This window comes from Protomyctophum parallelum (assembly GCF_964188405.1).
Source record: "Protomyctophum parallelum genome assembly, chromosome: 15".
NCBI classification, from domain to species: Eukaryota; Metazoa; Chordata; class Actinopteri; order Myctophiformes; family Myctophidae; genus Protomyctophum; species Protomyctophum parallelum.
Window position 1 is genome coordinate 40,978,113 of NC_139710.1, and position 15,279 is coordinate 40,993,391.

General features: G+C 43.8%; 2 protein-coding genes across 3 annotated transcripts in view; one reads left to right on the top strand and one right to left on the bottom strand.

Moving 5' to 3' along the window:
* Positions 1–4,185: 4,185 nt before the first annotated feature.
* On the top strand, positions 4,186–5,863 carry brd3os (BRD3 opposite strand; the record flags this gene model as incomplete). Its single annotated transcript, XM_083783497.1, has 2 exons — positions 4,186–4,485; positions 5,698–5,863. 2 exons carry the CDS (start codon positions 4,186–4,188, stop codon positions 5,851–5,853), a joined length of 456 nt encoding a protein of 151 aa, XP_083639623.1. The 3' UTR covers positions 5,854–5,863.
* A 4,658-nt stretch (positions 5,864–10,521) lies between these two features.
* brd3b (bromodomain containing 3b) overlaps positions 10,522–15,279 on the bottom strand; it is a 45,849-nt gene continuing 41,091 nt past the window's right edge. Inside the window, exons 13-14 of one of the 2 annotated variants that reach the window (XR_014570428.1) lie at positions 14,242–14,894; positions 10,522–13,934 (exon numbers count right to left, since the gene is read on the bottom strand). Coding sequence is in view for 1 of the 2 variants with exons in the window: in XM_083784970.1 (XP_083641096.1) it covers positions 14,782–14,894 (113 nt within the window). In the remaining variant the exon portion in view is untranslated. Of the gene's footprint in view, positions 14,895–15,279 lie in introns of both variants that reach the window. The other variant, XM_083784970.1, reaches the window with a different exon arrangement.

A 15,279-nucleotide genomic window follows, 5' to 3' on the forward strand; every position in this document is an offset into this window, starting at 1 on the left:
CTCCTCTCACTGGATCACTGTCTCTGTGGCCTGGCAGCCTGCTCCTCTCACTGGATCACTGTCTCTGTGGCCTGGCAGCCTGCTCCTCTTACTGGATCACTGTCTCTGTGGCCTGTTCCTCTCACTGGATCACTGTCTCTGTGGCCTGGCAGCCTGCTCCTCTCACTGGATCACTGTCTCTGTGGCCTGGCAGCCTGCTCCTCTCACTGGATCACTGTCTCTGTGGCCTGACAGCCTGTTCCTCTCACTGGATCACTGTCTCTGTGGCCTGGTTTTGATTGATTGATTGATTGAAATATATATTAACAGTTTGTAGAATTTCAGTACATTTCAAGCACAAACTCAATACAAAGACTGTTAACTGTGAGTGGACGACCCAATTAAGCATTACACTTGTTTACAACAGGGTCCACATTGTTCAATTCATCAAAACATTTAGAGACGTACAACTATAGACACTTCTATATAGTTAAAGAACAGAACAGGAATTCATCATAAAGGAAGCAAAAAGGGAAAAGATACATATGCAGTGAGGGGGAAAGGGGGGGGGGGGGGCGTTGGGGGGGGGATTCAGATGTGAACAGGGGACAGTTTCGAATTGCAGCCGTCCGTAGGTGCCCTTGTAGCCTCATGTAGAGTCACTGCATTACTAAACTAACTGTCTCTGTGGCCTGGCAGCCTGTTCCATGCACTCACTGACACTGCATTGATAACTAAACTAACTAGCTCTGTGGGCTGTTATATTATTAATTATTAACTAATTACTATATCAGTTTAGGTTCATTTGCGGGTTTTTTTGAGGGCCCTCCAATGCATGGCGTTTGGAGATGACGTCATATGTCAGCCAATCAGGGACGTGCAGAGAGTGTTAGATAGGGAGGGGCTGTAATAATCCCGTAAGGACACTTTTGGACAAAAATAGGGGGGGAAATCGCAGATCTACAAGCTCACAAGATCAGCTATTTTCAGGGCGCAACCCTCTCTTTAGCTAGTGGAGACGTGTGTAACGACATGGATTTTTAGAAACAAATTTGTTCAACGCAAAATTGCTGCGTTCATGTTCAAGGAGACTTCGGGAAAAAAGCAATTCTTCTGATTTGTACAGAGTTAACGGTTAACACAGAGTTACACACCCATAAGGGTCCTTATGGTTCCCAATTAACTATCATTTAGCTGGGGACCCCCTGGACATCCCCCAAAGGATCCCTACTAGGGGTCCCCGGACCCCACTTTGGGAACCCCTTCTTTTAATCAGACCAGTGTGTGTCCAGTGGAAACCTCGTATGAATCTGATCTCAGGTCAGAATGGGTTAATCAGACCAGTGTGTGTCCAGTGGAAACCTCGTATGAATCTGATCTCAGGTCAGAATGGGTTAATCAGACCAGTGTGTGTCCAGTGGAAACCTCGTATGAATCTGATCTCAGGTCAGAATGGGTTAAACATCATAACATGAACTGATGAAAACACCTTTGGAATCAACAACAAACCACTGGCAGTTAGACACCCGGAACGCTTATATCCTCCTTCCACGTTCCTGCCCGGACAGTATTAGCCGACGCACCGTTGCCATTGGATGCATGTAAACAACACCATCTCCCGTCGGGAGGATAATACTAACAACAAGTTTCAACAACAACAACAACAACAACAACAACATAAACAACAACAACCACCAGGTTAAAGTAAAGCATGGAGCGGAACAGAACAGCAGAGGATCAGATTCAGGAACAGGAGAAACTCCTCGTGGTGTTTTTTCTACTCGTTTGGACAGTTAGCATCAGTGAAGCTAACAGGCTAGCTCCTATAGAGGATCAACAACAGCTGCAGGTGAAATAAAACACTGGTTCCCCAAAGTGGGGTCCGGACCGTCCGGGGACCGGGGACCACCCCCAGGGGTCCCCGAGGGAGTTCCAGGGGGTCCACCAGCTAAATGATAGTTTGGAACCAAATGGACCCTAATGGGTCTGTAACTCAGAGAGTGTACAAATGGAACCAAAATCCCTTATGGGTCTGTAACTGAATGAATATCCCCCCCAACGCCCCCCCCCCCCCTTCCCCTCACTGTAGGCCTATGTATCTTTTCCCTTTTTGCTTCCTTTATGATGAATTCTTGTTCTGTTCTTTAACTATATAGAAGTGTCCATTTGTACGTCTCTAAATGTTTTGATGAATTGAACATGGTGGACCCTGTTGTAAACAAGTGTAATGCTTAATTGGGTCGTCCACTCACAGTTAACAGTCTTTGTATTGAGTTTGTGCTTGAAATGTACTGTCAATTCTACAAACTGTTAATACATATTTCAATCAATCAATCAATCAATCAATCAATGTAATTTGGGGGTCTCAGAGATAGAAATGCCATTAAATGGGGGTCCGTAGGGCGTAGACTAATGCATGTCAAACTGGGGGTCCTTGAAATTAACCGGGTTGAGAATCACTGCTAGAGCCGTAAAGATCTTCTCTCATGGGGGTCCCTGGCGTATCTTTTCTAATGGGGGTCTGCAGAGCTAATTAGTGTCAATTTGGGGGTCCTTGATATGAGAAAGTTTGGGAACCACTGAAATAAACAACAACAATAATAATAATAATACAAAATGAAATAAACATTAATAGCTCTGTTCCGTAGCCTTAAAGGGATAGTTAAGATTTTCTTTTAAATTAATTTGTATGAAACACTTAATATAGTGGTTGCAACTGTATTACCGGTAATTGATTGCCCGAGTCCTGTGGTGGGAGTTCTGCTCTGGTTTTGATTAAATATTAAGTAGTTCCGGTGATTTTGTGGACCTTAATGACCAGAGCAGACCTCTCATTCTGTGGACCTTAATGACCAGAGCAGACCTCTCATTCTGTGGACCTTAATGACCAGAGCAGACCTCTCATTCTGTGGACCTTAATGACCAGAGCAGACCTCTCATTCTGTGGACCTTAATGACCAGAGCAGACCTCTCATTCTGTGGACCTTAATGACCAGAGCAGACCTCTCATTCTGTGGACCTTAATGACCAGAGCAGACCTCTCATTCTGTGGACCTTAATGACCAGAGCAGACCTCTCATTCTGTGGACCTTAATGACCAGAGCAGACCTCTCATTCTGTGGACCTTAATGACCAGAGCACACCTCTCATTCTGTGGACCTTAATGACCAGAGCAGACCTCTCATTCTGTGGACCTTAATGACCAGAGCAGACCTCTCATTCTGTGGACCTTAATGACCAGAGCAGACCTCTCATTCTGTGGACCTTAATGACCAGAGCAGACCTCTCATTCTGTGGACCTTAATGACCAGAGCAGACCTCTCATTCTGTGGACCTTAATGACCAGAGCAGACCTCTCATTCTGTGGACCTTAATGACCAGAGCAGACCTCTCATTCTGTGGACCTTAATGACCAGAGCAGACCTCTCATTCTGTGGACCTTAATGACCAGAGCAGACCTCTCATTCTGTGGACCTTAATGACCAGAGCAGACCTCTCATTCTGTGGACCTTAATGACCAGAGCAGACCTCTCATTCTGTGGACCTTAATGACCAGAGCAGACCTCTCATTCTGTGGACCTTAATGACCAGAGCAGGCCTCTCATTCTGTGGACCTTAATGACCAGAGCAGGCCTCTCATTCTGTGGACCTTAATGACCAAATTAATGGAAAAAAAACACAAATAAAAAGTACGGAATGACATCACAGGTCCTCTCAAATGTTGGGTGACTTTGTCTCCCCGGCTATTATATTATTATTATTATTGTCAAATGAACACCCTGTTCAACTTTGACCCCTCTGACTGTCACATGGAACTGCTGCTGGCGTAGTGATATATTGGACACAACAAATAGTTCCATGTGACAGAGAGGTCCATATCGTTGCACAATATTATTATTTAGTTGTTCTTCGTCTGGTTAATTTTCCACATTGTCTTTGTCTTCCTCCACCACCACAGCAGTACCAGTAAGACCGGATCTAATGGGGGCAGCGGTGGCCGAACGGTTTGCGGAGCGGTCTTGATATCGGAAGGTCGCTAGTTCGTATCCCCGGACCGGCACGTTAAAATTACCACAGCTGAAGTGCCCTTGGACAAGGCATTGAACCCCTACCATGAAATGTTCTATGAGCAGGGCCTGGCTGTAAACAAGTTCTTGAGCTTAGTCCAGTTACCCTGGGTAAACATAGTACCTTTCCTTTCCTCTGATGGACCACCCCGTCCCACTCGAACCCTCGCCCACGGACCACCCTGTTGTCCCCCTGGAACCCTCGCCCACGGACCACCCTGTTGTCCCCCTGGAACCCTCGCCCACGGACCACCCTGTTGTCCCCCTGGAACCCTCGCCCACGGACCACCCTGTTGTCCCCCTGGAACCCTCGCCCACGGAGCGGTCCGTGTCACCCAGAGCTCCGCTGGCAGAGAAGGCGTTGTCGGAGGCGTTCACCAGGCTGCGCTACAGAGACACGTCTCTGTTGATCTGGCAGCAGCAGCAGGCCTCCATGCAGGTGAAACTATAGCTTTTAATTTATTCTTAATGTTCTTATTTCCATTTGGCTTAAATGTAGGCCATTTATTAGATGCATTAGATTTGTTTTAATCGAGTTGTTATAAGATATAATTTCTATGATCTCAATTTACACCCAAACAACCTGAACTTAAGTGATCATTCAGTGGAGTTTTCTACTGAATTTTAAAAGTTCAGAGTTTTTTGGGGTGCAATTTGACCTCCAAAAATCTCACACTGTCTTCACTTACAGAATCTAAATAAATGTATTGTCGAGCAACCTTTGAACGACCAAAACGTTGCTCAATAAATCTAATTCTGCAAGTGAAGACGCCTGTGTTGTTTTCGTCGACTAAAACTAAGACGAAAAATGTTCGCCGACTACCTTTTTCCACTGACGAAAACTAAAAGAAAACTAAATGAAAACTAAGCTATGGTGACTAAAACTAAGACTAATTATACTGACAATTTCGTCAACAGATAAAAACTAGACTAAAATGTTAGGAAGGGACTAGTGGACTTCTACCCCCCAGCCAGTGTAAAATACCCGGTAAGCTGGGGCCTCGAGTGGCTTATTGCTTTTCTAAAACGGTTACAAACATATAGCAATATTAACCTAATAAAACGATTGAATTCACAAAAGTAGCTACGCTTTGCGCCACCAGAGCGAGCCACATCACTTCCTTGTTTTGCTCAGCAAGTAGCCCCAGTGATTGAAGGAGTGGGTTATCGGTGGAATTTACACCGGTCACGTGACGGTAACCAGCCAATCAGAATCAAGTATTGGGACTACCCGTTTTAGAAAAGTAATTTTACACTTGGTTGCATGCTGAAAATAGCAGATCTACAAGCAATATTAAAATGCCTTTTCATTTATATGTCACAATCGCATTAACTTTTAATAGTATTAGTTAGTTAATGAAATTGTTTAGGTGTGTGCGTGTGTGAGAGAGAGAGTAATGTGTGTGAGGAAATAGCATCGTTTTTAAGTGTTACTTTTGTATTTATCGATTTTAGTCGGGGGGGGGGGGGGGGGGGGGGGAGTCCACAAGGTCAGGAAAAAAATAGCAGATCTACAAGTTCACATGAGGCCACCACCATGTGACGTGCTGTGAGCTTTGTAGATCTGCTATTTCTTCTTTCAGTTAAGTTTTTGTGAACAAACAAAAGTTAAACTATATTTACAGCTGCAGTTGTGTGTCTCCACCAGCAGGCGGCGCCACCGCTCTCCTACCTGAGCCGCAGCCAGTCTGCGCTGTACAGTAACTATGGCAACCAGCCTGTGGTGGTCCGGGACCGCGCCGCTCTGGAGGCCGGAGCGGATCGCCCAGGGCCCGGATCGGGATCCAGCGTCTGTTCGCTCATGTAGATTAATTAAAGACACTGCTTCAGGAACCCCCGGATCTGGATTCTGGGAAAGACGGCATCTGTTTGGGCCATGTAGAGATCAGTGGTTCCCAAACTTTGTTATGTCAAGGACCCCCTGGAACTCCCTCAAGGACCCCTGGGGGTCCCCGGACCCCTGGAACTCCCTCAAGGACCCCTGGGGGTCCCCGGACCCCACTTTAGGGAACCACTGCTGGGCGGTGCTGGACGCCGGAGCGGATCTGCCCGGATCTGGATTATTTTTGCTCGAGACCCAAAAGACAAAATTCAACAAAATAGTGAAAAAATTGCAGATCTACATGCTCTCAATGCATTGCACATCTGCTATTTCCACTACTTATTAAAAGTGTTATTAGATTATTATTATTTTTATGTTTTGAATTTATTTTGATTTTATTCATGAAATTCCTTTTGAAAAAGAAATATATATATATTACATTTTTACAAATTGTATTGAATAATTTTAACCAAATGTATTTAGGGGTGTTGACGATATAATTACTGTTATCGAAAAATGTATTTCAAGAATCGAAGCATCGATATGTAAACGGCAACATATCATCTAGAATCGTTTTGCAATAATCGATTCGTATCAATAATAGTAATTATGCGTTTGTTGGCCATTTTAACCCATTCTTGGGCGGGAACCCCTTTTGGTGTTTTAAGTGTTATGTTATACTTTAGCTATTGAGAAAATATCCGATCTACAAGCTCATAGTGCGGCACCGAGTCCCGCGCTACGAGCTTGTAGATCAGATTTGGCCTGGAACAACATATTTTCAGATGGGGGGGGTCGGCGGCCAAATACAGATAATTCTGGGGGTCCTTGACGTGAAAAAGGTTGAGCACCACTGACATAGAAACATAGGTTTTTACTGTCAGGATTTTGGACCTTGACAAGACTTTTCAGGCGTCCCACAAATTGAGACCCTGTCTGTCCCACATTGTGACTGACAGACATCAGTGTTCACATTAAAACCCTGTCTGTCCCACATTGTGACTGACAGACATCAGTGTTCACATTGAGACCCTGTCTGTCCCACATTGTGACTGACAGGCATCAGTGTTCACATTGAGACCCTGTCTGTCCCACATTGTGACTGACAGGCATCAGTGTTCACATTGAGACCCTGTCTGTCCCACATTGTGACTGACAGGCATCAGTGTTCAAATTGTGTGTGTGTGTGTGTGAAATGTAATGTAATCTATGTAAAGCTATATAAATGCATCATTTACGGTTGACGATACGTTACACGGACGATATTGGTTCATGACGATATGATACGATTCAATGATTTAAAATCAATAAATACAGTAACTATATTTAGCAAAGAAGTTAAATCTGTGTGAAACATGATGTGGACAGTGCAGGATTTCTTAAGGGGAAATGTATGAATGTGGATATAAATAAACAAGTAAACCGTGATTCTCTGGCAAATGTATAGACATGTGAAGACACCTTGTTGTTTTCGTCGACTAAAACTGAGACGAAAAATGTTCGTCGACTACCTTTTTTCACTGACGAAAACTAAATGGAAACTAAATGAAAACTAAGCTATGATGACTAAATGTACTGACAATTCCGTCAACAAATAAAAACTAGACTAAAATGTGGCGGGCCTTGATGCTATCGACAGTTTTCTTCACTTAAAATAGCAGATCTACAAGCCCGCAGCGCGACACATTGTGAGCTTGTGGATCTGCTATTTTCAGCATCTAACCAATTGTGAAATGACTTATACTGGATCTCTTGTCCACTAGTCCCAACATTTTAGTCTAGTTTTTATTTGTTGACGAAACATATTGTCAACATATTTAGTCTTAGTTTTAGTCATCATAGCTTCGTTTTAATTTAGTTTCCGTTTGTTTTTTTGTCAGTGAAAAAAGGTAGTCTACGAAATGTTTTCGTCTTAGTTTTAGTCGACGAAAACACTGCTGAAAACCACTGCCAGAGACAGAGAAATAGTGTTATTGCCCGCAGTATTCAGATTATAATCATATTTAGTTGTTAACGTTCAGATGTTTACTCATTAAAATATTTAATTAATACCTCATTAGTAATTTAACCAGGGTTGCTCCAATGCGAGGTACTGCAGCTCTGTGGTACCCCCTAGGGGTAGTCGGAGGTACTACAGGGGTAGTTCTTTTTTAAATTAATAATATGTGATTTATTGGTCCAGTCTGTATGATAGAGTATGTTAACAAGTAAGACGCGCAAACGCGTGAAGCGAACGCAGCTCGTGTGTGTGTGGTTGTGTGTGTGTGTGTGTGTGCTACAGCTGCGCCCTGTGTGTGTGTGTGTGTGTGTGCTACAGCTGCGCCCTCTGGTGGCGGGCGGGTGGTGTAACAGCGTGACACACACAGACATTCAGCCCTCACATGTTCTCCCCGTGTCCCCTAGGGTAGGTACCCTCACATGTTCTCCCTGTGTCCCCTAGGGTAGGTACCCTCACATGTTCTCCCCGTGTCCCCTAGGGTAGGTACCCTCACATGTTCTCCCTGTGTCCCCTAGGGTAGGTACCCTCACATGTTCTCCCCGTGTCCCCTAGGGTAGGTACCCGCACATGTTCTCCCCGTGTCCCCTAGGGTAGGTAACCTCACATGTTCTCCCCGTGTCCCCTAGGGTAGGTACCCTCACATGTTCTCCCCGTGTCCCCCTAGGGTAGGTACCCTCACAAAAAAACATGCAGTAATCCTGGTCTCTAAACTGCCTCCCCCTGGCCAGCCGGGGCGCCTGATGGAGGGGAAAGGAACTGGTCGGAATAACGTGTTCCTTCCACGAGCTACGTCCAACCAGGGAAACTCCCCCGTCAGGTGTAAAGGAGCAGCTTGGACTCCTCATGCATAGAAGGAAGCCTTATAGATCTTTAATGATTTTACACTTTCAAGAGTTAAATTATTGTTAAACATCTGCATTTCTTAATCTAACTCATGAAATCTACACAATTAGAGAATGTAGAAGTATTGTTATTTTTAACGTTTGCCTGTTATCTCTCCTAATGTTACCAACATCAATACAGCCTGTTATCTCTCCTAATGTTACCAACATCAATACAGCCTGTTATCTCTCCTAATGGTACCAACATCAATACAGCCTGTTATCTCTCCTAATGTTACCAACATCAATACAGCCTGTTATCTCTCCTAATGTTACCAACATCAATACAGCCTGTTATCTCTCCTAATGGTACCAACATCAATACAGCCTGTTATCTCTCCTAATGGTACCAACATCAATACAGCCTGTTATCTCTCCTAATGGTACCAACATCAATACAGCCTGTTATCTCTCCTAATGGTACCAACATCAATACAGCCTGTTATCTCTCCTAATTGTAACATCAATACAGCCTGTTATCTCTCCTAATGGTACCAACATCAATACAGCCTGTTATCTCTCCTAATGGTACCAACATCAATACAGCCTGTTATCTCTCCTAGTGGTACCAACATCAATACAGCCTGTTATCTCTCCTAATGGTACCAACATCAATACAGCCTGTTATCTCTCCTAATGGTACCAACATCAATACAACCTGTTATCTCTCCTAATGGTACCAACATCAATACAGCCTGTTATCTCTCCTAATGGTACCAACATCAATACAGCCTGTTATCTCTCCTAATGGTACCAACATCAATACAACCTGTTATCTCTCCTAATGGTACCAACATCAATACAGCCTGTTATCTCTCCTAATGGTACCAACATCAATACAGCCTGTTATCTCTCCTAATGGTACCAACATCAATACAGCCTGTTATCTCTCCTAATGGTACCAACATCAACACAGCATGGAATTGTGGACACAATCTTATCCAATCCAACAGTCTTTCGTTTTTAACCACTTCAATCACTATTGTAAACTTCCGCTGATCTACAAGCTCATAGCGCAGCGCTACGAGCTTGTAGATCAGATCGACATATGGAATGTCAGAATAGGTCAGCTCCATATATGGAGATCTAAGGGTGGCAGCGGGGGCAGTGTCTTTCTTGAGTGTACAGGGTTTGATGAGGGCCCAGGTAGGGTCAGGCGCGGTTGCACTATTAACTTTGGCATGTCATATATGGGGCGTGACTGAGTGAATGGACGACTGAAGGGAAATGCACAATTTCATAGTTGCGCAAAGCACAGCGCGCAAGTGTTGTGGTCGTGCTGATGGTGACGTAATGAGGATATGTTTCAATGTCGGGTTATGACTGGCTGTCGACGCCGGTGACGGAATTAGGATATGTTTCAGTGTCGGGTGAATTATAGGTAATGTCTGTATGTATACATGTATGTAATCTGAAACCTATCTTTATTCTTTAGGGCGTTGATACATATCTTCATTACGTGAAAATCAGTATATATATATATACATAGAAAAGCCAGCCGACCACAGTATGGTTGAGATTTGAAGGTTCGTAGCGGTCGACAGTACTTGCACATAAATGGCCTACTAGTGTGCAACGCGCAAGTAGGCATTCGACAGAGTGCAGTTCTAGTCATTAATTGTGACATGCAGTCGCAACAAAAAAGATCCGTGCATCTGTTCTTTATCTGCGTCTGTGTGTGTGCGTGTCTGTGTGCGTCTGTCTGTGTGTGTCTGTGCGTGTCTGAACGTGCGTGTAACAGAAAATCCAAGGTGTACATTTCGGGGTTTTTTTTTTTCATGTATTTATGTTTTTATTTATGAAAACAAAGGAACTCAGAAAATACAGAATCCCCCAGAAGTAAAATTACATCAAATATTTCACTTGTTTTTTATTTATTTTCCTTTCATTGTTTTTTTTGTTTTGTTTTAATTGTCTCGTCTGTCTGTCTGTCTTTGTTCCCCTCATACATACATACATACATCCGTCTGTCTGTCTCTCTCCGTCCGTCTGTCTGTCTGTCTGTCCGTCCTACGGCTAATCCAAACAGCTAATATACAGAGTGCTCAAACATAAAAACATACGCAAGAGAAATAGAACAACGGTCGATCGGAGTGCATGCAGATACATAAAATATTTTTTTTCCTTTCTTATTAAAATACAAAAATTAACTATTATTATCATCATCGTTATGATCAGCATTGATTGAACCATCAACTAAAACAGTTTTGTTTTTCTTAACGTGGTGAATAGCTCGTCTCGCACGGGAATTGTCTGTCTGTCTGTGTGTCTGTCTGTCTGTGTGTCTGTCTGTGTGTCTGCCTGGGAGTTCCAGGTAAATGATAGTTTGGAACCAAATGGACCCTTATGGGTCTGTAAGTCTGAGAGTGTACAAATGGAACCAAATGGACCCTATATACCGATTAACCCAATTAATACATCCATAAAAATAAAATTAAAAAAATGAATGAATGGTACAGCCTGAAGGCAGTCCCGCCCCCTTTCGTGACTGGTCGAGACCCAGAAGTGAACTCTTCGTTCATTTTCCCCCCCAAAGGTTTTTCAAAAAGTATTTATTTAACCCATTTTGGCGTTCTGAGAATCTGATCTCAGGTCAGAATGGGTTAATAATGAAACTGTCAGGATGTAATAGACATTTTTAGAATCTGATCTCAGGTCAGAATGGGTTTAAGACATTCATACGCCGCGGACAAAGACAACGCGGCAGGTGACAACATCCCGACAACAAACACAATGTTTTCGGCCGAACAACAACATAATCACAAAGAAGAAAAGACCACAAAAAACCTGCAGTTTTTTTTCTTCTTTCTAATCATTTGTTCGGCCGGAAAAATCTCCAGTTGGCTTTTTGTACGACGCTTAAAAAGGTCTTCGAATAAATGCTTTGAAATGTCTACGAGGAAAACGAACAGGGAATTATTTCCCGGGGTCCTCGTGGGGGGCGGGGCTGCGACACTATTCATAGTCCAGTTTTCGGTGGTAAGTAAAAACAGAGAGAAGGTGTGATGTCATGTTGTAGTTTTAACCACTGCGGTGATGTCATGTTGTAGTTTTAACCACCGCGGTGTGATGTCATGTTGTAACTGGTGTGATGTCATGTTGTAGTTTTAATCACCGCGGCTCTGTGATGTCATGTTGTAGTTTTAGTAAAAAAAGAGAGAAGTGTTGTGTGAGCAGTGACCACCGCGGTTCTGTGATGTCATGTTGTAGTTTTAGTAAAAACACAGAGAAGTGATGTCATGTTGTAGTTTTAGTAAAAACACAGAGAAGTGATGTCATGTTGTAGTTTTAGTAAAAACACAGAAGTGATGTCATGTTGTAGTTGACCGAAAACCAGACTATGAATAAGCCTTAATTTGGACAGAGAATTATTAATCATCGATGTCGGGAAGTCCCAAATACACATTATTATTATTATTATAACCTCTTTGTGTTATTTCCTCCGTATAAAATAACGGCCCTACTTAACTTCGGTCAGACAAAAAAAAGAAAAGAAAAAAAGCATCAAAAGGAGCAGATCTAAAAGGTCAAAGCGCAGCGCGAAGCAGCCTGTTTGGAGCTTGTAGATCTGCTATGTTTTGCTGCCGTCCAAATTGAATCGTAAAAAGTTTAAAAAGCTCACAACACACTGCAATGCGTTGTGTGCACAAAATAATAATAATAATAATAATGAAATACAAATAATGATAATGGCATTGTCTTTGAACCGGCCCTACAACGCTGCACATACAGTTTATCATTTTGGGAGTATTTCTTTGTGTTTTATAGATATGTATATTTGATGTATTCATTCACAGGACAGAGCGGTGTGTGTACGCTATATGAGTGGTGCTGTTGTTTTTTAAAAGATTTATTTTAGCCGACAAAACGAGTATCAACAAACAAACAAACAAACACACAACCTGGAAATAAAAATATAAACTAAAGAAAAGAAAAGAAAACTTAGTGTTGGAGGGAAAAAAAAAGAAGGAAAAAAAAAAGAAAAGTAAATTCCATCTTCTTCAGGAGGCTGTTGTTGGTTCGGCTTTTTATTTTTTTCAGAGTGGCTTTGTTTGTCTCTGACCAATAGCAGTGTTTGTTTACTTAACTCTGACCAATAGCAGTGTTTGTTTACTAAGCTCTGACCAATAGCAGTGTTTGTTTACTAAGCTCAGACCAATAGCGGTGTTTGTATACTAACAAGGGGAGGGGGAGGGGAGGGGGTTGTTAGCCATTCATTGGATCCGTTATTCTGACCTTTTTTTGAGAGTCCTTGGTTGACCTCACGTGGGGTCCGGGGACCCCCAGGGGTCCTTGAGGGGGTTTCATGGTTTCAGCTAAATAGACCTTTATGGGTCTGAAACTCTGAGGATACTAGTGGAAATGGTTCCATTTGTACTCTCAGAGTTTAATTAACATAGATTTTATATTAATATAAATCGAGGGTCCCAGAGATAGAAATGCCATTAAATGGGGGTCCGTATACTAACTCATGTCAAACTGGGGGTTCTTGAAATTAAACGGGTTGAGAATCACTGCTAGAGCCGTAAAAATCCTCTCTTATGGGGGTCCCTGGCATATCTCTTCAAATGGGGGTCCCTGGCATATCTCTTCAAATGAGGGTCCCTGGCATATCTCTTCAAATGAGGGTCCCTGGCATATCTCTTCAAATGGGGGGACCCTTAAAGGTCTGTAACTCTGAGTGTAACATATGGAACCAAATGGACCCTTACAGGTCTGTAACTCTGAGAGTGTAACATGGAACCAAATGGACCCTTACAGGTCTGTAACTCTGAGAGTGTAACATGGAACCAAATGGACCCTTACAGGTCTGTAACTCTGAGAGTGTAACACATGGAACCAAATGGACCCTTACAGGTCTGTAACTCTGAGAGTGTAACACATGGAACCAAATGAGTGAAGGCTCATACATAGTCTGGATTTTCGGTGGTGAGGTGACCACCGAACTACAACATGACGTCACTGAGCCGCGGTGAAGAGCAAACCACCACCGAAAATCCAGACTATGAATAAGCCTTAAGAATAACGGATCTAATATGTATGGGAGGGAGGGGGAGGGGGGGTTGTTTGCAACTTCTCCCATGATGCATTGCAGCAGAGGTTTTGTGGAATGTTGACAGAGGCGTGGCTGTCCCAGAAGAACATGGTTTCTACGACAACAGAACTCAGTGTTGATGACAGACAGCCTGTCTGTTTCTGGGTGCTGCCACACTATCAAAAGAGCTGCGCACGTTTTTTGGCTGCGGACAGCCGAAAAAACGGGTTTTTAGACAGCTGGTGGATGGGGAAAAAAAAGCTCTACTTCCGCGGACGACTTGCGCGACGGCTTGCGGACGACCGCGGACAACTTGCGCTCTACTCAGCGTCAGTCGTCCGCGGAGGTGGAGCTTAATTCCCATCCACCAGCTGTCTAAAAACAGCTGCACAGCTTCTTCTGTCCGCAGCGCAAAAACGTTTTCCGCCTAGGTCTGGAAACGGGGTCTGTGTGTCTGCCTGTCTGTCTGTCTAACAGTTGTTAATGGTATAACAGGTCTGTCTGTGTGTCTGTCTGTCTGTCTGCCTGCCTGTCTGTCTCTCTGTCTGCCTGCCTGTCTGTCTAACGGTTGTTAATGATATAAGGTGGGGATCCAGTCTTCTTCTTGTTAGTTGGTGGTTGAATTGTCGTTGCTTTCCTGTCTGTCTGTCTGTCTGTCTGCCGTCCTGTCTGTCTGCCGTCCTCCAACAACCACCAGCTAGTAGCTAAAATAAACAGCTCCCAATATTTACATAGTCTGTGTGTGTGTGTGTTTGTGTGTGTGCGTATGTGTCAAAGAAACATTCAGTGTTTGTCTGTCATACGTATGTTGTGTGTGTGTGTGTGTGTGTGTGCGCGTACACAGACACACACGCGCGCACACACATACATGAGCATTTATTGGTTTTAAATGAGTGTATGAGACACGATATAATTTATATGAAGAGTGTGTGTCTGTGTCTGTGTCTGTGTGTGTGTCTGTGTGTGTGTGTGTGTGTGTGTGTGTGTGTGCGTGTTGATCAGTCTGAGTCGGAGGAGGAGGAGCTTCCAGTAGAGGAGGAGTCAGAGGAGGAAGATGAGCTGCCACTCAAACGACTAGCTCCGCCCCCGGACCCGCCTCCTGCTGCCTTCTCTGTGAGAGAGAGAGAGAGAGAGAGAGAGAGAGAGATGAGTAAGGCGTTGACACTAAGGGTTGCCCACCTGCCCCTGGCAGATAAATAAAACACTAAGGGTCGCCCACCTGCCCCCTGGCAGCTAAATAAAACACTAAGGGTTACCCACCTGCCCCTGCCAGCTAAATAAATCACTAAGGGTCGCCCACCTGCCCCTGGCAGCTAAATAAAACACTAAGGGTTGCCCACCTGCCCCTGGCAGCTAAATAAAACACTAAGGGTTGCCCACCTGCCCCTGGCAGCTAAATAAAACACTAAGGGTCGCCCACCTGCCCCTGGCAGCTAAATAAAACACTAAGGGTTGCCCACCTGCCCCTGGCAGCTAAATAAAACACTAAGGGTTGC